At 37.0% G+C, this 27,574-nt stretch overlaps 1 protein-coding gene across 1 annotated transcript in view; it reads right to left on the bottom strand.

Annotated features, from left to right (window-relative positions):
• The window catches only part of LOC126334542 (poly(A)-specific ribonuclease PARN-like), a 272,077-nt gene that overhangs the window by 111,591 nt on the left and 132,912 nt on the right, over window positions 1-27,574 (bottom strand). Inside the window, exons 8-10 of the mRNA XM_049996907.1 lie at window positions 26,700-26,810; window positions 12,145-12,211; window positions 2,445-2,500 (exon numbers count right to left, since the gene is read on the bottom strand). Coding sequence (XP_049852864.1) covers window positions 2,445-2,500; window positions 12,145-12,211; window positions 26,700-26,810 — 234 coding nt within the window. The remainder of the gene's footprint in view (window positions 1-2,444; window positions 2,501-12,144; window positions 12,212-26,699; window positions 26,811-27,574) is intronic.

The raw sequence follows: 27,574 nt of genomic DNA, 5'->3' as shown, positions 1-27,574 counted from the left end.
TTTAGGAAGCAGGTTTTAAATTGTATGACATTTCCAGGGGGAGATGTGGACTCTGACCACAATCTATTGGTTATGAACTGTAGATTAAAACTAAAGAAACTGCAAAAAGGTGGGAATTTAAGGAGATGGGATCTGGACAAACTGATTAAACCAGATGTTGTACAGAGTTTCAGGGAGAGCATAAGGGAACAACTGTCACAAATGGGGGAAAGAAAGAGAGTAGCAGAAGAATGGGTAGCTCTGAGGGATGAAGTAGTGAAGGCAGCAGATGATCAAGTAGGTAAATAGACAAGGGGTAGTAGAAATCCTTGGGTAACAGAAGAAATATTGAATTTAATTGATGAAAGGAGAAAATATAAAAATGCAGTAAATGAAGCAGGCAAAAAGGAATACAAACGTCTCAAAAATGATATTGACAGGGAGTGCAAAATGGCTAAACAGTGACGGCTAGAGGACAAATGTAAGGATGTAGAGGCTTATCTCACTAGGGGTAAGATAGATACTGCCTACAGGATTAAAGAGACCTTTGGAGATAAGAGAACCACTTGCATGAATATCAAGAGCTCAGATGAAAACCCAGTTCTAAGCAAAGAAGGGAAAGCAGAAAGGTGGAAGGAGTATATAAAGGGTCTATACAAGGGCGATGATCTTGATGACAGTATTATGGAAATGGAAGAGGATGTAGCTGAAGACGAAATGGGAGATATGATACTGCGTGAGGAATTTGACAGAGCACTGAAAGACCTGAGTCGAAACAAGGCACCTGGAGTAGACAACATTCTTAGAACTATTGACAGCCTTGGGAGAGCCAGTCCTGACAAAACTCTATCATCTGGTGAGCAAGATGTATGAGACAGGCGAAATTCCCTCAGACTTCAAGAAAAATATAATAATTCCAATTCCAAAGAAAGCAGATGTCAACAGATGTGAAAATTACCGAACTATCAGTTTAATAATTCACAGCTGCAAAATACTAACACAAATTCTTTACAGACGAATAGAAAAACTGGTAGAAGCCGACCTCGAGAAAGGTCAGTTTGGATTCCGTAGAAATGTTGGAACACCTGAGGCAATACTGACCCTACAACTTATCTTGTAAGAAATATTAAGGAAAGGCAAGCCTACGTTTCTAGCATTTATAGACTTAGAGAAAGCTTTTGACAATGTTGATTGGAATACTCTCTTTCAAATTCTAAAGGTGGCAAGGGTAAAATACAGGGGGGAAAGGCTATTTACAATTTGTACAGAAACCAGATGGCAGTTATAAGAGTCGAGGGACATGAAAGAGAAGCAGTTGTTGGGAAGGTAGTAAGACAGGGTTGTAGCCTCTCCCCGATGTTATTCAATCTGTATATTGAGCAAGCAGTAAAGGAAACAAAAGAAAAATTCGGAGTAGGTATTAAAATCCATGGAGAAGAAATAAAAACAGGGAATTAGATTAGGAAATGAGACACTTAAAGTAGTAAAGGAGTTTTGCTATTTGGGGAGCAAAATAACTGATGATGGTCGAAGTCGAGAGGATATAAAATGTAGACTGGCAATGGCAAGGAAAGCATTTCTAAAGAAGACAAATTTGTTAACATCGAGTATATATTTAAGTGTCAGGAGGTCATTTCTGAAAGTATTTGTATGGTGTGTAGCCATGTATGGAAGTGAAACGTGGACGATAAATAGTTTAGACAAGAAGAGAACAGAAGCTTTTGAAATGTGGTGCTACTGAAGAATGCTGAAGATTAGATGGGTAGATCATATAACTAATGAGGAGGTATTGAATACAATTGGGTAGAAGAGGAGCTTGTGGCACAACTTGATGAGAAGAAGGAATCGATTGGTAGGACATGTTCTGAGACATCGAGGGATCACCAATTTAGTATTTAAGGGCAGCATGGAGGGTAAAAATCGTAGAGGGAGACCAAGAGATGTATACACTAAACAGATTCAGAAGTATGTAGGCTGCAGTAGGTACTGGGAGATTAAGAAGCTTGCACAGGGCAGAGTAGCATGGAGAGCTGCATCAAACCAGACTCAGGACTGAAGACTACAACAACAACAACAACAACAACAACATCCTCAGACACTTTTACACAGCAACAAGGAAAATCATAAATTTTGCAATATTTCATAAAAACCACAATTTTTGCATTACGACACCAGAAACTAACTATTTTGGGCTATGGTGAATGCAAAGTTTTCCTGCCCCAGATACACATAACAGCAACAAGAGGAGACAGTGAGCAATACATATACATATAAACAAGAAATTGAGCATAGAAGTTGAGCTTTTAGGCACATTCACAATTTTTTGAAGCACAAAGCTGCATTGCTTTGGAAGAGGATAGCCACCTATAGCATTGTATTGAGCTATAAACTTAACAAAAGTGTTACAGCCACAACAGAATAAGACATGAAATATTTAATCCTTAATGTACACACAAATTACTTACGTTCATTTTCGTCAATACTGATGAATGGATGATCCAGTACTCTCATCAGGTAAAGTCTGTAAATAAAATAACAAGCATCAGAACTGGGGTGCATATAACCAGGCTCAATGATTTATGTTTCGATGGATCCTACCTGCAACAGTCTACAGTTCCTTTGGGTTTCTAGCTTCCACAATGAAAATCAACTGCCAATGTTAATTCAGTATGACAAGTAACATACAAATTTACAAGAATTCTAAAGGGCTCATTGTTGAAATACTTCACGCTGACAGCAGCCAAATGAAACTATTTTTATTTATTGAAACTTTTCCAACAATTGATAGGACAAGATGGAATCTAACAACAGTGTGCATGAAAGAGGAGTTGAGGTTTTCTGAAGCAGGAAATTATATCCTTCTTATAAAATGAAAACTAATTCCAAAGTGAAAATACAGCAGAGTAGTTTCACAGCTGTGAATCTAATAACTTTAAGCTACTATCAACTAAAATAAAATATTATGTACTTTATGTTTAAAAAAAATTCAAAACTGAAATGAACAAGAAGGAAGACAAAAATGGTTCAAATGGCTCTAACCATTATGGGACTTAACATCTGAGGTCATCAGTCCCCTAGCCTTAGAAATACTTAAACCTAACTAGCCTAAGGACATCAAACACATCCATGCCCAAGGCAGGATTTGAACCTGGGGCCGTAGCAGCCACATGGTTCTGGACTGAAGCAAGAAGGAAGACATTAATGGCTCATTTTAGTTACCAACAAGCCAACAAGGCCTTCTTTTTATTTACACTAAAAAAATTAACCCATTATTTATGTGACAATCAGTTTGTTAGAACTTTCATTTGTACATCTACACTAATATTATCCAACATACCACAGCTCCACCCCAACAGTTCCTAAGATTTTTTGAAGTGACAAGAATGCTCTGCGCAAACAGAGCTAAGTAATGTACATGAATCTTTTAAGAAAAGAGGGGGTTGGGAATGATAAATGAAGAGTTAAGTTGATACATAAATAAAGTACCTAACATATAGATGTCCAAAGACTTTTAAGTTAGCATAGCTTCTGGATCCAATCATAAATAAAGCTAGTAATCATTTCTACTTTTGGCACTATACGATAAAGTTGACAAAAAGAAACCACCATGACTTACCACCCAAGCACGCCATTGTGAACTGAAAGGAGTCACTGCTAATGTGTATGAATTCAAAAATTTCTTGTTTTCCTACACAGTTCTAAATTTCATTTCATTACTGATCATCTGGTTCCTCTTTTCCATTCTTTAACGTATTTACCAGACAAAGCATCCCATTGCTGCAATGCTGGGCTCTGTTTTTATCACACACTAACTATAAGATTAATTTCCAACCCACTGCACAACACGCCGATGTGTATGCTGTCTCCTGATTGCCAAATGGTCCTGATCCAGCATTTGATCAGGATGAACTGATGTGTTTCCATTTACACGTCGACACCCAAAACACTGTGGGCTGTTTTACCATTACCGGTTGTCAGATTTTGGTAGCTATCATGGGCAATCCTGTCTTACGTCAGGTTGTTCACTTTGTCCACCATGGATGGTCAGATAAACTGACGGGCTATGGCGTGTTACTGTTGGCTGCTGAAGAATGACATCATTGACAATGAAATCACATGTATTTTGTCACCTTGCGCACACCACATCACCCATCGAATCGCACCATAGGCCTCTCTTTCCCAGTGGCCCACCCCCAGCACCCCTGGGAGTGTATTCATGCTGATTTTGTGGGTTCATTCCTTAACTTTTTTGGCTTGTAGTAGCTGACACTTTCTCAAAATTTGCTTTCATGGTTTGTTACCTGCACACATTCACAGGGGCTATGGTCATCGCCCTCTCAAAGATTTTTTCCTCAAAAGGATTTCTATATATGCTTGTGACACACAATGACCCACAGCTTGTGTCTCAAGATTACCGTATTTACTCGAATCTGAGCCGCACCTGAAAAATGAGACTCGAAATAAAGGAAAAAAAAAAAAAAAAAATCCCCAATCTAAGCCGCAACTGAAATTTGAGACTCAAAATTCAATGGGGAAGAAAAGTTTTTAGGCCGCACCTCCAAATCGAAACAAAGTTGGTTCGTTGTAATATGAGACACAATTTAGGTCGAATGAAAGACGATACAGCTACAGTAGTTTGGTTTGAGTTGTAAGCTTCACAGTAAAGCTTTACCAGGTAGCCATTGCTATGCGTCAGGCGCTCCGTCTGTATTTATAAGGGTACCCTTCCTTTTTCATGTGCTTTGTCTGGTTTGAATCGATTGCTTATTTTGCTTTGATCTGATAAGTGCCGTTTTCTTTGTTATAGGTGTTTACGTCACTCTAAGCTGAAAATGTGTGTTTACGGCCTGTTGCCGCTCGCAGGCATGGCTTGCTTTTGTGCACGCTACTGCTGCTTACAATTTAAAAAGAGAGAGAGAGAGAGTGAGAGAGAGAGAGAGAAATCGTCTTATTAGCGAAACAATGGCAAGAGACTGCTATTTGTTGTTACTCACACTGCCGCTTTCTTTGATAATGATCAACAAGAACCAAATAATAGACTGCATATGAGAGGACATGCTCTGAAGGAGAGTTAGGCGAAAATTTTTCTCCGTTTGAAAATCTTTGCGGCTGCTTCTTTAGTACATCAAATTCTGCACAGAAATTAGTCATCTTAGATTTAAAAATCTAGTCAGTTGCCATGCTTCATTTCTGACTGTATCATTATTAGGCATAAGAATAATACGAATATAAACATGACACGATACGTATATTCTTCCGCATTTGCTGTTGTTCACTCTAATTTCATAGTTTATTAGGCAGACAGTATTTAAATGAGATAGCAGCAAACGCGAAACAATACATGGCAAAATGTTTATATTCGTATTATTCTTACGGTGAAGAGAATACTGCATGTGATTCATATTTCATCAGGTTCCTATTAGCAACCATCTCTTCTCACACATAGGAAAAAAATTCAGAACGTAGAGTTGGCCATATTGACAAACATCCCTAACAGTCTTGCCAGTCGGATTTTCGTAGTACACTGAAATTCTGCTACATTCAAAGACGAACAATACGGAAATGGTATTTACTTCGTTGAATAATGCACGAAAGTGCAGTGGTCGAAACTCGGGGCGGAGAAAAAGAAAAGCTCGTATTACACATTTTTTTTAAATTTATTTCCTGATGCAGAGGTTTTGGCGCCAGTATTTATCTTTGTGCCTACAAAGCATGCCTGTGTAGCACTACATATATTCGATGGCAGAAGTTAGTTGTGGCGGCACCTACCAACATTTTTCAGAACTTTCACTTGCTTTGCACTCGATTCTAAGCCGCAGGAAAACCGGAAAAAAAGTGCAGCTATGAAGATTTTTGTGCAAAGAGCAGCATCCAGCATGTTACAACCCCTCCCTTTCATCCTCAACTTAATGCTGAGGTAGAGTGACTGGTCAGTACGTTGAAAACTCAAATGAAAAGAAATTTTGCTCAATCTTCTCCCAGTGAAACCGGAGAGCCCTCCGTTCCATTGGCTGCTCCTCCATCTGCACCAGCCCTTGTGATGCGGTCCACACCCACTCCGGCTCTCGTGCTGCCTTCCTTCCGGGTGCCGCCGCCATCAGGTAGAGTAGGGAGCACCAGGTTGTCTCCACTTTAACAGCCTCTGTCCTCACCACCGCCATCCTCTCTGCTGCCTCCATCGCCCAGTGCTTGCTCAGAAGGGGCCACGGATACAGCACCTCCATCACTAGTGCTCACTTATGGTCTCTCGCAGGGGAGTGAGTGCCATGCCTGTCCACACCTGTGCCATTTCAGACCACATTCTCCTGTGATAGCACGACACCTGCTCCAGCAGTTGTCCCCTTCCAATGAAGGCAAGGACATCTCCACAGTGACCACTTTCCCCCCAAAGAGCGGATGAGTGTTGTAACCCTCTAGAGTGAGATCATGTAATCAAACAATGTACACCTCCATGTATGGCCAAAGAGGTTGCCCCACACTGGTGCAGCAAGCACTGTGTCATGTGCAAAACAGCCTCGAATAAGCCAGCATGCCGGACCCTGTGCCAGACTAAATTTTACATGACGATTGTATACTCAATTTTAGACTATGCTTTATTGTATTCTAGGGTTAAATGTGATTGTATTTATTCCTACTTCATTTAGTGTCTTAGTTTATATCTTCATGAGAAAATGGAATGAAAGTTGGCTGATCAAAATTCTGATACGGTGTTTGTCCAACATTACAATACTAAGGACGGTGTTGGATGATATTCTGTGCTGCAAGATACATCAGTTACTCAGAAAAAATAGGTATATGCTATAGAAAAAGGCAGATAACATACAATATGAACAAGAAGAAGAGGGACCAATAATAATGGAAGAGAAAAGGTGAAGTTCTCAAATTAAAAAGGGTATGAGGCAGAGATACAGTCATTCTGCCCCACTGTTCAGCCTGTATCTCACCAAAGAAGCAATGACAGAAATAAAAAGAGTGTTCAGGAATTAGATAAGAATTCAGGGTGAAAGGATATAGATAATAATAAGATTCACTGATAATACTGCTATCCTTAGTGAAAGTGAGGTACAGTACCTTCTGAATGAAATGAACAGACTAACAAAGGCAGAATACGGATTGAGAGTAAGCAAAGTGCAGGAATTCTGTTACCTTAGATGCAATACAATGCATGACAAATTAGCAATGACGCAAGTATCAGACAAGCAGAGAGAGCATTCCTTGTCCAAAGAAACTGGATAACACTGTTTCAGAGAAAGTATTTCTGGGGAGTTATATGCAGGCGAACTATGGACTGTGAGGAAACTGGAATAGATGAGAACTGAAGAGTTTGTGATGTGTTACAGATGGATGCTAAAATTTAAGGGGAATGATAAGAAATGAGATCATTCTTCTCTCATTTCCTCCCAACCAGAGAGGAAAGGAAAGGAAGAAAGGAAAGGAATACACGATAAACAGAAAGTAGAAGCTATGGCATTGGAAAGACTAAGGGCTGGCTGTGTTAACAATAGAAAACCTAAAGGATTGGGGGGGGAGGGGGGGGGGGGGCGCACTACCATGAGTGGTAAAATACGAGTAATTATAGGTCCAAAAAACATAATTCTGGCATAATGAATCAGCACAAACTGGGGTTGGTTCAATATTTTCTAATGAATCAGAAACATTGAACACACTGACATAATCTGCCTCCCTGAACATTAAGTGGACACTAATTCAGCTGTGTTAACTGATACATGATTTAGGTTAGCATCTCATTTCCAAGAGCAGTGATGGAGAAATGAGATGCCACATTCATCAAGAATTGTAAAAAATTTAGGAACATTCAGCATTCATATAAATTTTCCCTAGAACTGCATATAGAAGCATGTGTGACAGAGGCAGAATTTCATAATAAACACTTCATAAAAGTTAATTTATACTGAGCACTTTCACATAATTTTAATATATTCATAAATTACCTTGAAGCTCTTATTGATGTATTTAACATTACAACAGATTTTCTTCAAAACTTTTCCATTAAGAATTTATTGGAGCTAGCAACATTATCACTCAATTTCTACTGTAAACTTCCCAACTACCGTGTCTAACTGCTCAAATACCACCATAACATTTTTTGTAGAAAAATCTAATGAGCAAAATTATATTACAAAACCATTAGTTGATGGCTATTACACTATGACATGCAGTTCTTTTTGTCTTATCATAATAAGATCAGAATACAAAATCTAATAAATCTAATTTCAAGGATGTAGACAGTAAGACAAACATTGATTATTTTAGTAACTTCCTCAAAAGCCATGAACTGGTGTGATGCAAACAGTGCTCATTGTATGAATAAAAATACAACACTATTGGTAAAGCCCTTATCTTATTTGGAAGCTGTTTTACTCCAGAATTAACCTAGATTGTACCAAAGTATACATATGATTTCTCAGTCGCAGATTACTCGAGGAATAAATGTATCTTGTACAATAAAAAGGAAACACTATCTGTCAGACAGACACAGCTCTTATGTTGGTACTACAGCTCATTACAAGACGCACTGCAATGTTTGTATCAACTGTAAACAAAACAAACTTGGCATTTGGCACTGTTACTCATGAAGGGTCATTGACGTACACAGATATCAAAGCAAAATGCTTTATGAAAAAAGATAGTCACATCAAATAACAAAATAAAGATGATATGGGATGTAGTGAGGATGAAGAGTAAATGATACACTGGTAATAGATGTGTATGGTGTTGAGAAACGGGCATGTCAAAATTATGCTGTTAATTAAATCTGGCAGTTGTCAGGATCAGCAGCTGCTGCCGTGGACTATATCAGACCAGTCATTGCAGGTAACCTCAGTAATATGAATATGATCCTTGCTAATCAAGCAGAAATATGCCTACAACAAAATCTTACAACAAAGTTAATTAGATTGTGTTATTGAGTTTAGTAAGTTATTTGTGTAACCAATCACTGGAACATTTCCTGAATGGTTTAAATAGGCTGAAGTTAAACCTTTGTATGGAAAAGGAGACAATTCTCAAAAATTTTAGAAATGGTAATATACAATAAGCTGCTTGCTCATCTGATAACAAATAACATATTTTCAAAGTCAAAGTTTGGATTTCTATGGGGTTCCAATATTACAAAGGCCATCTACTGTGTTCTTAATTCATTAGATAATAAATTACAGGCTACAGGCATATTTTGCAACCTATCAACCACATTTGACTGTGTAAATCTCAACACCGTTTTAAGTAAAGTACAATACTACAACATAACAGGAATCGATTCAAGATGCTTCAAATCACACTCTCCAACAGGAAACAAGCGGTGTCAATATGAAGGACTCATCTATTAAGCTCTCGGGCACCACTGAACTTGAAACGAATTACACAGAGTGCCTCATTAGGTTCAATTTTAGGACCCTTACTTTTTCTGGTGTATGTCAATGAAACGCCATAAATAACGGTGCTATAAGCCAAGTTTGTTTTGTTTACAGATGATGCAAACATCGTAACAAATAGCAATCAAGTACCGTCCTAGAAAGATGTGTTAATTAGATTTCAATGGACACTGATTAACAGTTCCTAGACAATTACTGCCACTGGAATTTGAAAAACTCACAACATGAAGTTTAGAGCTTGGAAGAGGTTTACCCCAGCATATGCCTACAGTATGACAAGCAGATAAACGAAGCTGATAATGTTAATTCTTGGATTACAGCTTGATAATAAATTCAGCTGGGAGAAGCATACCATAGAACTGCTGAAATGCCTACACAAATCTTTATTTACAATGCCGATATTGTCAGGAAAATGCTTTCTTCACTTACTTTCATTCCATGATGTTAGACAAGATAATATTTTGAGGTACCTCATCAAACCACAATTAAGTTTCCCCAAGTCCAAAAATATTTAGTACAAATTATTTGTGATGTGAACACAAGATTGACCTGCAAAAGCTTGTTCAAGGCACAAGGGATACTAACTATTGCTTCCCAATATGACATTTGTCATTAATAATATATTTCTTTTTCAACTTAACAGTTCAGTTTCTGCTACCAGTTGTAGAAATAAGGATTATCTTTGCACGATTTGAAGTCACTTACTTTAGTCCAGAAAGATGTCTGTTATTCAGGAACACACATTTTTGATAACTTGCCAACAGCCATAAAAAGTTTAATTACAAATAAAAGTTCTGCTTTTGAAGAGCCTAAAGGATTTGTTGGTGTCCATCTTCTACTCTGTTGATGAATGTTCCAGCAGAATCAACTGATGAGTGAATATTATTAATAATGGAAAATAATGTGTCACATAAAATCTGACTTCAGCACAGTAATGTGGTCAATATAAATAAGCAATGTAAAATGATTTTTCTATTTGATGATTTGTGGCTTCAATAGTCTAAGAATTATCATATGTATACCTCAGTGTACTGAACATTTAAATTTTTGTGACCAGTTCGTTATTTATTACCTTATAAATCAAAATATGCTTAAGATTTTTTTACTTATTCCACATCTTTGAGGACAATTTCAGTTGGGATGGTACATTAACATATTTTTTGTCAATATTTAATGGGCATTCTTGTTGTCTTGACATGTTCACATCATTGAGGATCTCCTCACTATGGCTCTATGTGAGAAAACATCTAGAGGGCAAAAATTGTATGGGTTAAAAGAGACTGGACTGTACACAACAAACAATTGAAGCTGTTGGGTTTAAATAGGCCTATTACTCTGTGATGAAGGAGAGGGAATATAGTGACCCATGCAAAATTAGTCAGGAGATTTATGAGATAAGCAACCTGCTCACTCCAACACTGTGACAGACAGATGTGTATCAGGAGTTAGGGCCACAGACATGAAACGTGAAATGCAGTGGCAATCATTAAAACAAAGGCATTTTTTTATTGCGACAGGATCTTCTCATGAAATTTGAATCATTAGTTTTCTACTCCGCTTGCTAACACATTCTGTTGGCACCCACCTACATAGGAAGAAATGATCATAATGATAAAATAAGAGAAATCAGGGCAGGCACAGAAAAATTTAACTGCTAGTTTTTCCCGTGCACCATTTGAGAATGGAACGGTAGAGAGACAGCTTGAAGGTTCACTGAATCCTCTGCCAGGCACTTTATTGTGAAATGCAGATTAATCACATAGATGTAGATATATAGGAGGAAAAAAGAGACAACAATGTTTAGTTGCTGAAAGCCTTATTACAGGCAATTTATACACCCCAAATGACCATAAATCATTTTCTGGACTCCATAAAAACAATTATAAATGTATAAGAAACATTGCAACAGTGAAAGATGGCAAAAATCTAAAATCAGACAATGTTTTAATCATCATATGAACATATCTAGAGGTAGGGACAGAAAAATTTCATGTGAATAATAAAGCAAAGAATAACACAAAATCTGCAATTTTTAAAGGTGTAACACAAAAGCTACAGTTTTTACAGAATGTCACAAAACTGACATTTTCCCATGTATCCACATAAAAATGCTGTAAATCTGAGGGTAGCAATTCACTAATTTTGGTAACTGAAGTTACCGAATGCCGAAAAGGGTTTTAGACTTTTTTTCATAACTCTGAGAATTGTGTGTGATCAAATAACAGTAGATTCCCTGCACAGAGAACTACGACTTCAGATGTGACATCAAACAAATATATTCCAGTAAGAGTTTTAGTCAGCAATGTGTCATTTCCAGGTAATTTGACAAACTATTGCGTAAAAATGACACACTTAAAGAGTTTTTGAATGTGGCGCATCAAACTTGATATTTTGAAATTATACAAATGAAAAACACTGAATACAAAAATTAGTCTTGCAAACATGAATCAACAACACCTAGATCCCAGTCTATGTAACATATCATACTGTTGTCATGAAATTCATTCACAAAACCGTAAAAATAATGCAGAATTCCGATTAGACCTGCCGTGGCCCTAGTAGCCTCCAGTTGGGCATTTGTGTGGTTGTCAATGTGAATGTGTGTCTGCTTAAAAGAGCTAGTCCTTGAAAGGTAATGTGAATGCTGTTTTGTGTTGTGTTGTGTTTCTGTGCTCCATGCATCAACCCACAATAGGTGCTTTCCCGTATTTTACATATTGCGCAATACTCAAATTATTATGTAGAAAAATCTATTGGAACGAAGGAAACTTACCTATTGAAAAATGGCTTTAGTAATGAAGATGCAGAGAGTAGAAGCTTCTCTGAGGTTAACTTTAAACCTAAAAAAGATAAATACATCAGAAATCACATTAAAATAATAGAAGTAACAAATAGTTTTCAAAATGAAGAAATTACCTATATCTAAGTAAAAACTTACAGAATTTAAATTTTCAGATGCTGCCAATTGGCTTCTCACAATGTGTAAAACATTCCCCCCCCCCCTCTTTTGATTTTTCTCTCTCCTTTAGCATCTACGATATATATCAATCCTTGTCTTGTTATTTCACTTCCTCCTTTCTCTGTTTCCACCTCCCCCACCTCCCTAAGAATGTGTCCTTTTTTATGCTTTTCTTCATGAAATTCTTCCCCCACCCCCCACCCCTTTTCCCTTCACACATATTGCATCCTGTTTTTCTTACCTATGCAAAATTCCTATCTTCAATAGTTTCTTTCTTGTTTATTTTATTTCAATTAAGTTCTTATCTTTGCCTTCAATGTGTCCTGCTTATTTCCTACCCAGAGTGTATACGCGGACAAAGAAAAAAAGTTCCCAGATTTTTCCCGGTTAAAAATACACTTTTTCCCAGATGGAAATACAATTTTTCGTGGTTTTAAGTACTTTTTTTTTCCATTTTAAGTAACAAAAAACTTTCCCTCGAAGCTGTAAAACTTATCGATCTTTTGAATGTTAAGGGTTTATACTCTGGTGCATAACTTCCTAGCAATTTAGGAAGCAAAACCCAGCAAAAAACAGTGAGTTTTAAAAGATCTTTGATATGCAGCAACATGTACACTCCATATTTTCGTACAAAGAAGGTACAAACACGAATTTCGACAAATACAGCACAGTAGCTTCTGAACAACTGAAATTGAAATTACTCCGAGCAATGTGCTTTTGTCAGACAATCATAGCACATGTCATGTGATCTCACCAGCCAATGACAGTAAATATTCAGAGCATAGAACACATGATATAGTCGAACCAGTAGCAACACCACTGTTAAGTAATACCAAAACACAAATAGGAAAAGTTAATGGCTTAAATTAATATACATACAGTATAGCTACAAGAAAAGCTAAGCTTTCAGGTATAATATTGGTCTTTTTTGTCATTGTTTACCCTTTAACATATATCCAATGGAAATGTTCCGGTAAAATTTTAAATAATGGCACAAATAGCTAGTATTCTGGGCCCAACATTTTTCTAAATACCTGGTCCTCAAAATATTAAGTTCTGAATGAGTCAAACATGCCATGATTTAAGAAATTCATAATATATTCTCCCATGTAACATAATTATCTTTCATAAAGGAAATTTACTTTGGAAGTAACACTTCTCAAATTGCCATTTATAATATTCTGCCATGATCTGTCATAAACACAAACCGTTATGACATCACACTCATCGAAAGCAGTTTGTTGTTATGAAGTATTGGATTGTCTTTGTCCTAAAGCCTCTGACACATTTTGCGGTCAGTAGATGCTTGTGTGTGCAGTGTGTTTTGTAGTTGTAAATGGCGCATTTCCTTTGCTTTTAGAGTTTTATTTTGGGGTCATTATCTCTTTTATGTTTTATTACTGCAGTAGCAAACTAAACTTTGTTAGAGTATCGTTTCTTACCAATCATAATAACAAAAATTTAACTGAAAACTAAACAATGAAAAATTCCTGGAATTCCAAGAAATTCTAAGTGTTTCCTGGATGAAAACAGTTTTGTGTTTTTACAACATTTCCTGGTTAGCAACTGGGTATGAGACTAGTACCTGTACACAAATCCTTGATCTTTAATGTCAATAGTCTTAGAAATTGTGAAATCTGGTCACATCTCAGCAGGACTCAAAGCTTCATGCATTAGTATTTTACACTATATTGCTTTGTTCCCCTGTGATATGGAATGGCACCATAAAGAAATTCCCAGGTCACTGATAGCACACAGGTCCAAGATTTTCTAAAGAGATGTGTCAAGAACTTTTTGCTGTTAGTACTTTCAAAACAATACATAGGGTTCTCAAAGAAGCTGCACTGGGACATTTGAGCCTCGTGTGGAAGCTTTATTTATGTCAGACTGCAAAATAAAGTTTATTGTGAGAAAATTAATCCATAAATTAAAAAGTCCAAATAACTATCAAGAATGAGAATTTCAAGTTTTAAAAAGAAAGAATAAAACTGAACAAATGTGTTATAGCAAAAACAGGAAAGTCACTTGAAAAGAATGGATGAATGCTGAAACCAGTAATGTTTTATAACTCAAACAGCAGGAAATATACTGGAAGATGACACTAAACTTTGGAAAAATGTAATGGTGTAGAAGACAGAAGATGATGACGAACAGTTGGTTAATCTCATAGTCATGATTTTGTCATCTTCCAATCACTCCATGTTGTCACATTAGACAATACAAAGTCAACTTACGCGCTCACCTGTATGCCACAGTTGACAGGACCCGTGAGAGAAAAAGCTATGGTCAAGAGTGACTTAGCCTACTGGCTGTTTTTGGACTGTTACTCTGTAGTGGAGTGAACACCGCAATAAGTGTGTTTAACTTTCACCTTCATCTCACCAACACCCTATTCCATAGTGCCTGCAGTACACTGGGCTTTTAATTCATTACTATATCAAACTGATTCTGCTTTCAGATCCAGTATTTAGAGTAAGTACTATTTCACTTAAGCACTTGATTACTTTTTTGATTTCCACAATCATAATAACTTATTACTGTTATAAATAAAGACTATTGGCCATTCTAGTACGTTTATTTTCCTTTGCAACTAACTGAATGACCAGCGGGACAGTTATAAGCAACTTTATCTCACTCAGACCTTTTTTTATCTCACTCAGGCTTACAAGGAAAGAAGTGTTCAAATAATGAGCTAGTTACAAAAGCTGTGAGGATAACGTAAATTCGAAGACTTTTTCATTTAGCAAAGTATGACACTGACTTTTTTATGTTGTTATTGTTGTTGATTATGTTGAGTCTGGATACAAAACAGCTACAGCTTTAGTCTGTGGGCAACTGTGGAAATTTATCAAGTTGGGGCAAGATTTTAAAATTGCCAATTTGATATAACTTGTTCAATAGTGTGTAATGATCCAAGAACAAATCTTTCAAGGACCACATAAAATTTATTGTACCTTAAACTATCAACAGTTATCCTCTCATTCTGTTGATGGTACATCACTCTGATACCAAAACAAAAACTTAATATCATTGGCATAGCCAAAGTACACATTTGTATATTATTAATGTCTGCCACATACTTCTTTAAAATTACACACCAATATGATCAAATCCATCATATCCAACATGTTAGTAAATTAATCTCAAAATTATTCACAAAAGATATTTCAATTCTTACGCCTACAATATACAGACCACCCCGCATGAAAGGTGAATGATATTCAATAAAACAATAGACATTTATTTTTTGTATACGTGACATTTTATTCAGAATAGTCACCTTGTATGTCAACACACAACTGGAAGCATTGGGCAAACTGTTCAAAACAATTCTGATACTCAACCTCTGAAATTACCTGCAGTACCACGGTCAAAATCAGTTTGAAAAAACCAAAAATGGCACAGAAACAAATCAGGTGAATAAGTAGTGTATTCAAGTAACACGGTACATTATTGAGCCACAAGACTGCGTGTAATTGAACTGTCGTGTGCTGGTGCATTCTCGTGCAACAAACATCAAGTTCTTTAATTCTGTATTCAGGTCGAACCCGAACAATCACCACTCATAAACAATTTAAAACAAAAAGTTGTGATCTACCTTCACCAATTGATCTTCTAGACCGAATCTTTTGTGGATTATTATTATTATTATTATTATTATTATTATTATTCTTTTATTTATTTATTTATTTTTGATCAAAGTAAATAGTTAACAGCATCTTGATCACCTTTTCCACATGCATACTTTTTCGGTGTCGGACATTCTGGACCTTCCAAATCAGTGCTTTGGCACTTTTTCCCCCCCTTTTTTTTACTTAATTTTTCAGTTAAATAAATGTTGTGCGACAAGGGCCTCCCGTCGCGTAGACCATTCACTGTGTGCAAGTATTTCGATTTGACGCCATTTAAGCGACTTGCGCGTCGTTGGGGATGAAATAATGATGATTAGGACAACCCAACACCCAGTCCCCGAGTGGAGAAAATCTCCGACCCATCTGTGAATCGAATCTGGGCCCTTAGGATTGACATTCTCTCGTGCTGATCACTCAGCTACCGGGGACGGACATTTTTCAGTTAGAATGTGATGATCAGTTGTTTTATAAATTTCAGTGAGCTTGTAATTTTAAGCTTCAAGGAAGTATTTGGAAAGAAATTATGTAAAGATATAAAGGTCTGTTCTTTTATTTTAAGATACTGCCACACTTTGTGTTCCATATGCATGGTTTCGGTAATGGGCTCCAAATATTTATCAAGATCAGCTGGCAGAAGTTGGTAAACTCTCATTATGTGGTATCCACGTTTAAATGGAACCTTAAATGGTTAAGGTTGTAATTTCTTCAATGAGAACAGCTGTTGAGCTTGTTGCAAAAATGAATGCACCTGAAAAAAAGGATTAGAATACAACTGAAAATTTTCAGGGCATTAATAGGAAAGCATACTTCTTCAAAAAATTATGCAAATTGTGAGCAGAACATATAGATTTGAAAATGGGAGCCGAGAGACAGAGATCTTAAAAAAAAAGTAAGTGTCAATTTTGGAACACTATTATTAAATTAATCCCAATATGGATACATAGAAAAAGAAAAAAAAACAATTAGCAGAAGTGTGTCATAATATTAATTTCATATTTACCCGCTTACAAGACAAGGTTTGTTACCAAATTCATCTTTCAAAAAATATGGGGTCATCTTATATCCACAGCTTACATATGATCTGCATCCTAGAAGATATTGCTGTCCATGTTTCACTGTTGCTAAGCACAGCAAGGAAAGTTGGAAGAGGGAACAATGACCCAGCTCAGCTGAGAACCAGATCTGTGCAGGGAGGGGTATGTTGAACAGGCAGAAATTTCATTGTGCAGTCAGCCATGGGAATGTATACTGCATATTTTGGCTTTTTATGAACATCTACCACGTTTAAAATGCAATTTGCATGAATCCATTTGCACTCTGAATCATATTCACTTTAAAATTGGACAAATATAGCACACATTCCAGAAGGAGATGCTAAAAGTCAAGATAGATGCCAGTGACACACTAATTTGTTTTGTGCAGCAATGTTATTAACACTCACTGTGAGGTATGATGCGAATGTTTGGGGGTGAGTCAGCTGCCAGTTCTACACAGCCAATGAGAGAGTAGTGGGCAGACGATATGTTTGGAACCTCAACACATTGTAACATTCTCATGCCTGTAGTTAGTATAGAAGCATAATCCGTTACGCATTGTTTTCAGTTCTCAGGTTCCACAGTAACCATAAACTTAGAAAGCACAACATATCGCAATAAACAGCCAAATATTTGTGACAGCAGAGATACAAGTTCCACAGCTGTCCTGCTAGGATGATGACAATTCAAGATAGTGACGCCATAGACAACAGCCTAAGTAAACAAAATAAGTAGTGAAAATAAAAATTAATGTAAACAATTTTTTTGTTTATTTTAATTCTCCTTGTAGACTATCAATACATGGCACAGGCTCAATTTGGAACAGATGTAATGTTAACTTTGCAGACTGTCCCTTATATCAATAAAAGTTTCGATTAGCAGAATATGTTAAGAAAAATTTTTCTCAAGGAGCCTCTTAAAAAGAAAAGGGGTCACCTAATAGTCAGGGTATTCTTATACTCAGGTAAATACAGTAACACAAGCATAATGCAAAAATGGGTAACTTCCCAAACCACACTCAAATTGGCCACTTCAATCAACCTTACAGGAGTACCAAGGAACCTTATTGACATGTGCTAATGAGGTAGTTATGTGAGCGTAAAATGGTTTACTGGTAAATTTACTTTTCCCTGAAAACCTTCATTTGTATTCTAATCCTTTTTTCAGATTCATCCTTTGTTGCAACAAATTGAACACCTGCTCAACTCTCAGCATGGCGCCTACCCAGCGAGGAGCATGGGTGGGGGGCAGCTGGCAGCTGTCCTCTCACCTCCCCCCCCCCCCCCCCCCCTGCAGAAAATTCTGAACTCGTTCCTGGAGAGCCAAGCATTGTTTTTATGTCATCCACACATGGCTGTCAGTAGGAAAGTTTATGGAAATAATAAATTTTGGTAATAAGCAACCTGCTCTGCTACTTGTCGGCACTGTAACGTCGCGATAAAAATCATTTCTCCCAGATTTTTGAAATGTAAAATGCTTTCTTGCTGCAAAAATATTTTAATATAAAAAGGTTTCATTTTCTAAGATAGGCTTATGATCCGTACGTTAGTAACAGATCAAATCACTTATGTATTTTGTCACTGGCCCGTATTAATTTGAATTGTTGACTTAAAAATTCAGGAACTTGGAACACAATCTATTGAAATACATTAACACAAGGAATTAATTGTTGCACACTAAATGCCCTGACTTTACTTTCTTGTCGGCAATGCTATCATGCAGAGTGCTAAATATGCCAAACTTTGGCAATATGAGTTTTGTAATGCTGCGAAATAATTGCAGGCCTGTGGTAAGATCAAGAAACATTGACTGGTTCCACTTAAACACTTATTTTGCCCTTGAGCGGTTTCGAATATTTTATACAACTGCTGTCAGATGACAATACTGTTGAGACATGTAAATTAATTGCGTGTTATAATCAAGGACTGTTTATTTTAACGAGAATTATCTCCCCACTGGACAAACAATTACTGGAGAATACTATGCTAACCTCATGAGATATGCAAAAATGGCCAGGTTTGGCAAGGAAGAAAGCCACCTCCATTCAAGACAAAGCGTGACCACATACGTGCTGTTGCCATGGCAAAATTACATGAACTAAGGTATGAACTGTTGCCACACCCGCCTTATTCAGCTGATATGGCTCCGTCACACTTCCGTCTCTTCCCAAAACTAAAGATTTTTCTTACTGAGAGAGTTACAACAGAAAACTCCTTTAGTTCCACACAAAAATTTATTGTTGCCTGGATTATAAATCCTGTTTGCTTTGTGCTCAATTTATCAAAATCAATCGTGGTAGTTTACAAGACATAGATAAATTAACAAGTTCACAAACTATAATAATAATTTCTTACAGCTCATGGATTGGTGGAAGAAATAATATTGTTACTTGGCACTTTAAAGTTATTATGTTATGAATAAATGTATCTGTCTTCCACTTATATTAACTCTCTTTTCATTCTATGGCTAAACAGTAGAAAATAAATTACATTTATCTATTTTGTAGGGTCTACTGCTCATGAAGGGAAAAGGAGTCAAATTAGCAGCAATGGAAGTGATTATGATCATAATAAAACTGAATTGCCACAATCAACAATTTTAAAGGGGACACTAAGCAACAATCAGATTCAACAAAATAACTGTAGCAGTCCCTGTACATAATTCTCATTCGACAATCCAAGGAGCTGGTATGTTCAAGGACGATTCGGAAGTTGCAATTAAAAGTGAATACAATGAAAATGATCTGGGTCATTATATTGGGCTAATTACTTGGATATCAGTGGAAAAGAAGAAGGAACTCTTACTAAATCCTTGGACCCCTTCAAGGAATTATGACTGAAAGTGATGCAAGCCATTTGCAAAGAAAATTTAATCTTGCTTTGCTAACCTTTGGAATATGCACGTTTTATAGCAATGAGTCCCCCCAATGTCATTGTTGTTGACTGCACCACAAATTTCTTCTCTGTTTCTGTGATTGTAAAGCTGAAATTTCCAGGCAGCACAAGATTTTCTATGAATTTCCATTGTAACAACATTAATCAATAGGTAACAACGAAGCCCCCACATGTACTGAAACTGCTATAAACTTTGTAACGATCTATTCATACATTCTTATACAATGCTGCTTCTCTCTAGGTCAGAATAAATACTGCTCGTTTTTCACAACTGAATTTCATGTCAATGAGATAAATAACATTGAACTTGTAACTGAGAACAATATGCACCATGGCTAGAATATTCCAAGCTGCTAAAAGACGCCCTATGCAAGCACTGTGTCTTATTTCCTTCTCACTGGCACTGTTAGAGGTATTATGGGGTCATTTGTGATTGTACCATTTACAAATTTCAAGAATATGCATGAAAACTGTTGGAAACATGTTAAAACCCAGCTCCACTTAACAGCATCAGATGCAGCAAAAACTTTTCTTGAACAAGTTCCTGTAGGCGTCCAACTGTATAACGTGCATCAAAAGTGATCGCTGGAAACAGGCAGAAGGCAGATATTGTCATCAATTATTTCTTCTAGTTTTTTGCACTACACGTGATATGCCTCTTAGAGGAAACAGGCAGAAGAAGGTGTTTTATTAGATTTATTGAATTTAAGAATCAATTCTGGCGATGACAAGTCAAGGAGTCATCTGGACATTTTTTACCGCAATGCTGTTTGCACATTGCCGAAAATGAAAAATCAATTGATAAATTTCTGTGATGATGTTACTAGGGAGAATATAGCCACTGACACTAAAAAAGCAATGTTTTACATACTCTTGGCTGATAAAACAGCATACATTGCTGGGAAGGAACAGTTATCAATAAGTGTGGAGCTATCTGATGAAAGCAAAGTGAAAATCTGGAAAGAATTTGTAGTTTCTGTAGAAATCAATCGCAAAAGCAACTGACAGTTTCCTGATCAGGGGTAATCTCCCAGTAGAAGAATGTGTAGGATTTGGTTTCAATGGCTGTTCAACAATGGCAGGCAGAGAGAGCGTTGTGCCAGCCATTTTAAGAAAGAAGTATTATCTAGCTTTATACTTTCACTCCCCCCCATGAACCATGGACCTTGCCGTTGGTGGGGAAGCTTGCGTGCCACAGCGATACAGATAGCCGTACCGTAGGTGCAACCACAACGGAGGGGTATCTGTTGAGAGGTCAGACAAATGTGTGGTTCCTGAAGAGGGGCAGCAGCCTTTTCAGTAGTTGCAGGGGCAAAAGTCTGGATGATTGACTGATCTGGCCTTGTAACAATAACCAAAATAGCCTTGCTGTGCTGGTACTGCGAACGGCTGAAAGCAAGGGGAAACTACAGCCGTAATTTTTCCTGAGGGCATGCAGCTTTACTGTATGATTAAATGATTATGGCATCCTCTTGGGTAAAATATTCTGGAGGTAAAATAGTCCCCCATTCGGATCTCCAGGCGGGGAATACTCAAGAGGATGTCATTATCAGGAGAACGAAAACTGGCGTTCCTTGGATCGGAGCGTGGAATGTCAGATCCCTTAATCGGGCAGGTAGGTTAGAAAATTTAAAAAGGGAAATGGATAGGTTAATGTTAGATATAGTGGGAATTAGTGAAGTTCAGTGGCAAGAGGAACAAGACTTCTGGTCAGGTGACTACAGGGTTATAAACACAAAATCAAATAGGAGTAATGCAGGAGTGGGTTTAATAATGAATAGGAAAATAGGAATGCGGGTAAGCTACTACAAACAACATAGTGAATGCATTATTGTAGACAAGAAAGATACGAAGCCCACACCTACTAAAGTAGTTCGAGTTTATATGTCAACTAGCTCTGTAGATGACGAAGAAATTTAAGAAATGTATGATCAAATAAAAGAAATTATTCAGATAGTGAAGGGTGACGAAAATTTAATAGTCATGGGTGACTGGAATTCGAGAGTAGGAAAAGGGAGAGAAGGAAACATAGGGGATGAATATGGACTGGGGCAAAGAAATGAAAGAGGAAGCCGCCTGGTAGAATTTTGCACACAGCACAACTTAATCATAGCTAACACTTGGTTCAAGAATCATAAAAGAAAGCTGTATACATGGAAGAAGCCTGGAGATACTGACAGGTTTCAGATAGATTATATAAGGGTACGACAAAGATTTAGGAACCAGGTTTTAAATTATAAGACATTTCCAGGGGCAGATGTGGACTCTGACCACAATCTGTTGGTTATGACCTGTAGATTAAAACTGAAGAAACTGCAAAAAGGTGGGAATTTAAGGAGATTCGACCTGGATAAACTAAAAGAACCAGAGGTTGTACAGAGTTTCAAGGAGAGCATAATGGAGCAATTGACAGGAATGGGGGAAAGAAATACAATAGAAGAAGAATGGGTAGCTTTGAAGGATGAAGTAGTGAAGGCAGCAGATGATCAAGTAGGTAAAAAGACGAGGGCTAGTAGAAATCCTTGGGTAACAGAAGAAATATTGAATTTAATTGATGAAAGGAGAAAATATAAAATTGCAGTAAATGAAGCACGCAAAAAGGAATACAAACGTCTCAAAAATGAGATCGACAGGAAGTGCAAAATGGCTAAGCAGAGATGGCTGGAGGACAAATTTAAGGATGTAGAGGCTTATCTGACTACGGGGTCAGATAGATACTGCCTACAGGAAAATTAAAGAGACCTTTGGAGAAAAGAGGAACACTTGTATGAATATTAAGAGCTCACATGGAAACCCAGTTCTAACCAAAGGAGGGAAAGCAGAAAGGTGGAAGGAGTATATAGAGGGTCTATACAAGGGCGATGTACTTGGGGACAATATTATGGAAATGGAAGACGATGTAGATGAAGATGAAATGGGAGATACGATAATGCGTGAAGAGTTTGACAGAGCACTGAAAGACCTGAGTCGAAACAAGGCCCCCGGAGTAGACAACATTCCATTGGAACTACTGACTACCTTGGGAGAGCCAGTCCTGACAAAACTCTACCATCTGGTGAGCAAGATGTTTGAAACAGGCGAAATACCCTCAGACTTCAAGAAGAATATAATAATTCCAATCCCAAAGAAAGAAGGTGTTGACAGATGTGAAAATTACCGAACTATCAGTTTAATAAGTCACAGCTGCAAAATACTACACGAATTCTTTACAGACGAATCGAAAAACTAGTAAAAGCCGACCTGGGGGAATATCAGTTTGGATTCCCTAGAAATGTTGGAACACGAGAGGCAATACGGACCTTACGAATTATCTTAGAAGAAAGATTAAGGAAAGGCAAACCTACGTTTCTAGCATTTATAGACTTAGAGAAAGCTTTTGACAATGTTGACTGGAATACTCTCTTTCAAATTATAAAGGTGGCAGGGGTAAAATACAGGGAGCGAAAGGCTATTTACAATTTGTAAATAAACCAGATGGCAGTTATAAGAGTCAAGGGAAATGAAGGGGAAGCAGTGGTTGGGATGGGAGTGAGACAGGGTTGTAGCCTCTCCCCGATGTTATTCAATCTGTATATTGAGCAAGCAGTAAAGGAAACAAAAGAAAAAAATCGGAGTAGGTATTAAAATCCACAGAGAAGAAATAAAAACTTTGAGGTTCGCCGATGACATTGTAATTCTGTCAGAGACAGCAAAGGACTTGAAATAGCAGTTGAACGGAATGGACAGTGTCTTGAAAGGAGGAACTAAGATGAAAATCGACAAAAACAAAATGAGGATAATTGAATGTAGTCAAATTAAGTCGGGTGATGCTGAGGGAATTAGATTATGAAATGAGACACTTAAAGTAGTAAAGGAGTTTTGCTACTTGGGGAGCAAAAGAACTGATGATGGTCGAAGTCGAGAGGATATAAAATGTAGGCTGTCAATGGCAAGGAAAGCGTTTCTGAAGAAGAGAAGTTTGTTAACATCGAGTATAGATTTAAGTGTCAGGAAGTCATTTCTGATAGTATTTGTATGGTGTGTAGCCATGTATGGAAGTGAATCATGGACGATGAATAGTTTGGACAAGAAGAGAATAAAAGCTTTCGAAATGTGGTGCTACAGAAGAATGCTGAAGATTAGATGGGTAGATCATATAACTAATGAGGAGGTATTGAATACAATTGGGTAGAAGAGGAGCTTGTGGCACAACTTGATGAGAAGAAGGGATCGATTGGTAGGACATGTTCTGAGACATCGAGGGATCACCAATTTAGTATTTAAGGGCAGCATGGAGGGTAAAAATCATAGAGGGAGACCAAGAGATGAATACACTAAGCAGATTCAGAAGTATGTAGGCTGCAGTAGGTACTGGGAGATGAAGAAGCTTGCACAGGATAGAGTAGCATGGAGAGCTGCACCAAAGCAGTCTCAGGACTGAAGACCACAACAACATACTTTCACTGTTCAAGTCATAAACTCAACCTTGCGGTAAAAAATACACATCCAGTGCCGGAAACTAGATATACTTGTCACTGTAAAAGACACTATAAATGTTCTTTAGAGAATTGACTACACAGAGGAAATTTGTTCCCAATTTATCACCAATGTGTGAGACAAGATGGTCTGAAAAATTTAAACTCTCAGACCATTTTCTCAGCATTTCCCAGAGGTTGAGAGAGCTCTAGAAAAGTTGTCCACAAAGGGAAATTACACAACAAAAAAATCTGCCTATCAGTTGCATTCAACCATTACAAAGCCAGCGTTCCTCTTAGCTTCACAAACAATAGCCGAAAACTCAGCAGTTTTGGAACTAGAGGCTAATGTCCTGCAATCTAAGTCTATGTACAAGATCGTGGTGAGGGAACACTTGGTGAGGAATCCTTGACGTTCTCACTAATAACTGAAAGAAAGCAGACAGAACAACTAGTGAATTACTTGGAAAATGTCCTGCAATCTGATTCTATAGACATGATCATGGTGAAGGAACACTTGATAAGGAATCCTTGACATTGTCACTAATGACCGAAAGGAAGCAGACAGAACAACTAATGGATTACTTGGAAAAGCACAAGCCACAGCAGAAGAATTGGAAACAGAAACTGCTGCTCCACACTTTGCTTGTAAGGAAAAATTCAGAAGCAATCTGCCAGTGACAGTAACAGTGAATAATTGTAACGTTTGCTGGTAATGCCATACATCGAATCACTCATGTCATTAAGTATTTGATTTTCACCTGAAAATACTACAGCTTTTGCTCTAAATAAGCAACATCCCTTGAACATGCGCAAAATTAGTATAAAAAAATTTCATAAAAATGCAGAACTATTTTTTAAAAAAATTGTGGTCTGGATGACATCTCCAGAGAACTGGTCCTATGGCACAATTTATGGAGGAAAAAGAACACACCTGAAGTAAGTTAAGGGACATAAAAGCCATTGACCTGTTTAATGAGACCAATATCTTTTTCCCTAGCATGAGAAAAGCACTACAAATTTTAAGCACTACTACGCATGCATAACAGTGACCACTGAGCGATCCTTCAGTAGGCTTCGAAGGGTCAAGACATGGCTTCGAAGCACTTTGGGAAAGATAAGCGCACTGAGTTGAGCCTGATGAGCATTCACCGAAATTACATGAAAGAAAAACTTGAGATCTTAGAAAAGGAAGCTGTTGACAAATTTGCGGCAAATGCAAGAAAATTAACAATAAATTAAAAAATTGTTACATTATGCAAGTGCATTCTCATGCTTAAAATGTTTATTAAAAGCAATTTTTTCACTGCTTTTCTTCTGTTTTATTTATTAAGAACTGCTGCCAGTTGTTCCTGCTCCCTGTTCCTTGAGACTAATATGACCTGCCTGCTCCTCTGTACGCCCTTGACTCTCAGTGAAGAAATGAGATTTTGCCAGCCTATGACAACTGTTCTTGATAAACATTTTGAGTCCATAACAAATACCATAGATATGGAACAGAAAGCACGGCAACATTTCAAAACAAAACAACAGATATTTTTCTCTTTACATCAACTCTTTCCAAATAATCCCTAAAAGTTTAAATTTACCAGTTGCTAATTACACTGTCACGTCTCATCTCTTTACCTTAAGACTGGTTTCCAAAGACACGTTCCAAATCCTAAGTAGTTGCAATACATTATTTACTTTCTCCTAAGATCAGCTTATTTTTAATTGACTATGTCAGCAGGATATTTTAATTTTGCCACACTTTAACCTTGAGTTAAAAGTCATTTGTGCACACTTTTTCAAGTTTCAATCCATAACGAAGTGGAACTTGACATTCTGAGAGTTTCAAGCACAGTACTAAGCTGCAAATAAATACATTTGGAATATGGATGTTTTATAGCAATCAGTCCCCACAATATCATTGTTGTTGACTGCACCTCAAATTTCTTCTCAGTTTCTGTGATTGTAGAGCTGAAGTCCCAGACAGCACAAGATTTTATATGAATTTCCACTGGAACAACGTTAATCAGTAGATAACAACAAAGCTCCCACAGGTACTGAAACTGCTATAAACTTTGTAACGATCTATTCATACATTCTTAAACACTACTGTTTCTCTCTCAGGCCAGAATAAATATTGCCAATCTTTCAAAACTGAATTTTATGTCAATAAGATAAATAACAATGAGCTTTTAACTACGGGAAACCTGGCTGTATATATTAACAATATAACTTTAGAAATTGGCTAACAGTGAAGCTGAAAGAAATGGTTTCAACTCCTTTTGAACTACTCATACACCACAAAAAAATTGCAAAAAAAGAAATAATTTCATATGTATAAGTTGGACTTCTGAAGTTGGAACTCACCCAGATGCTGGACCATAGTAAGGAAACACAATCCAGTAACATAAGCATCATATCCAGCTTCATGATACTTGTCACTATCAGTAGAATATCCATACCCATCCTCTGCTGGATCTACAATTAACAATTAAACAAAAAAATATGTCATTGGTAGAGAGCACAATGTCCTTTTCTTTATGCTTATCAGTTTCTATGAGCAACAAACGAAAAAGGACAGAAGAAAGCTTATTCATCACACACAATTATCTATGTATTCCTGAATGCAAGATGATTATGTTATAAATATTATATAAGTGATCATGTTTATTTGTCAATTTATTTCATTTTTCAATATAGGTCTAATTGGAAGATGATTAATACAAGTTGTCATCAGTAAATAATTTTCTTTTAAACTAAATGGAAATGTGTGATTTGTGTATTAAATTATAAGTTACATTAAACTTTTTGTCTTCCAAGTATGTGTATCACCATACATCACAAACTTGCATACAGGATGCAACAAGGAACTTTGCACAATCATCATTACTTTTCATTATCAATTTGCTAATGGAGAGTTGGAAATTTTTTTTCGTGTATGCCTTCACATGCAACACAGTTTCTGCCATTTTGACATTGTGTAATTTATAGGAAATATGTGATGCATATACTTTAATTATTTTCCACACTATCCAAAAACCATTTCTGTAAATTAGCCCTACAGTAACTCATGAAAAGATTATTATGTCTTTCCCGATTCTAATGCCAATTTGAATATCTCAGCAGCATTCTTCTGTTGACCCTGAATTGGCCAATTACAATTCTTACAGCATATGTTAAACTATTTTATCCCATCCTGTTTCCTAACTCCAAGAGAATGTCAAACAGGGTAACACTATTCA

This window comes from Schistocerca gregaria, chromosome 2 (genome assembly GCF_023897955.1).
Source record: "Schistocerca gregaria isolate iqSchGreg1 chromosome 2, iqSchGreg1.2, whole genome shotgun sequence".
Lineage (NCBI taxonomy): Eukaryota > Metazoa > Arthropoda > Insecta > Orthoptera > Acrididae > Schistocerca > Schistocerca gregaria.
This window is presented reverse-complemented; position numbering and strand designations above follow the sequence as displayed.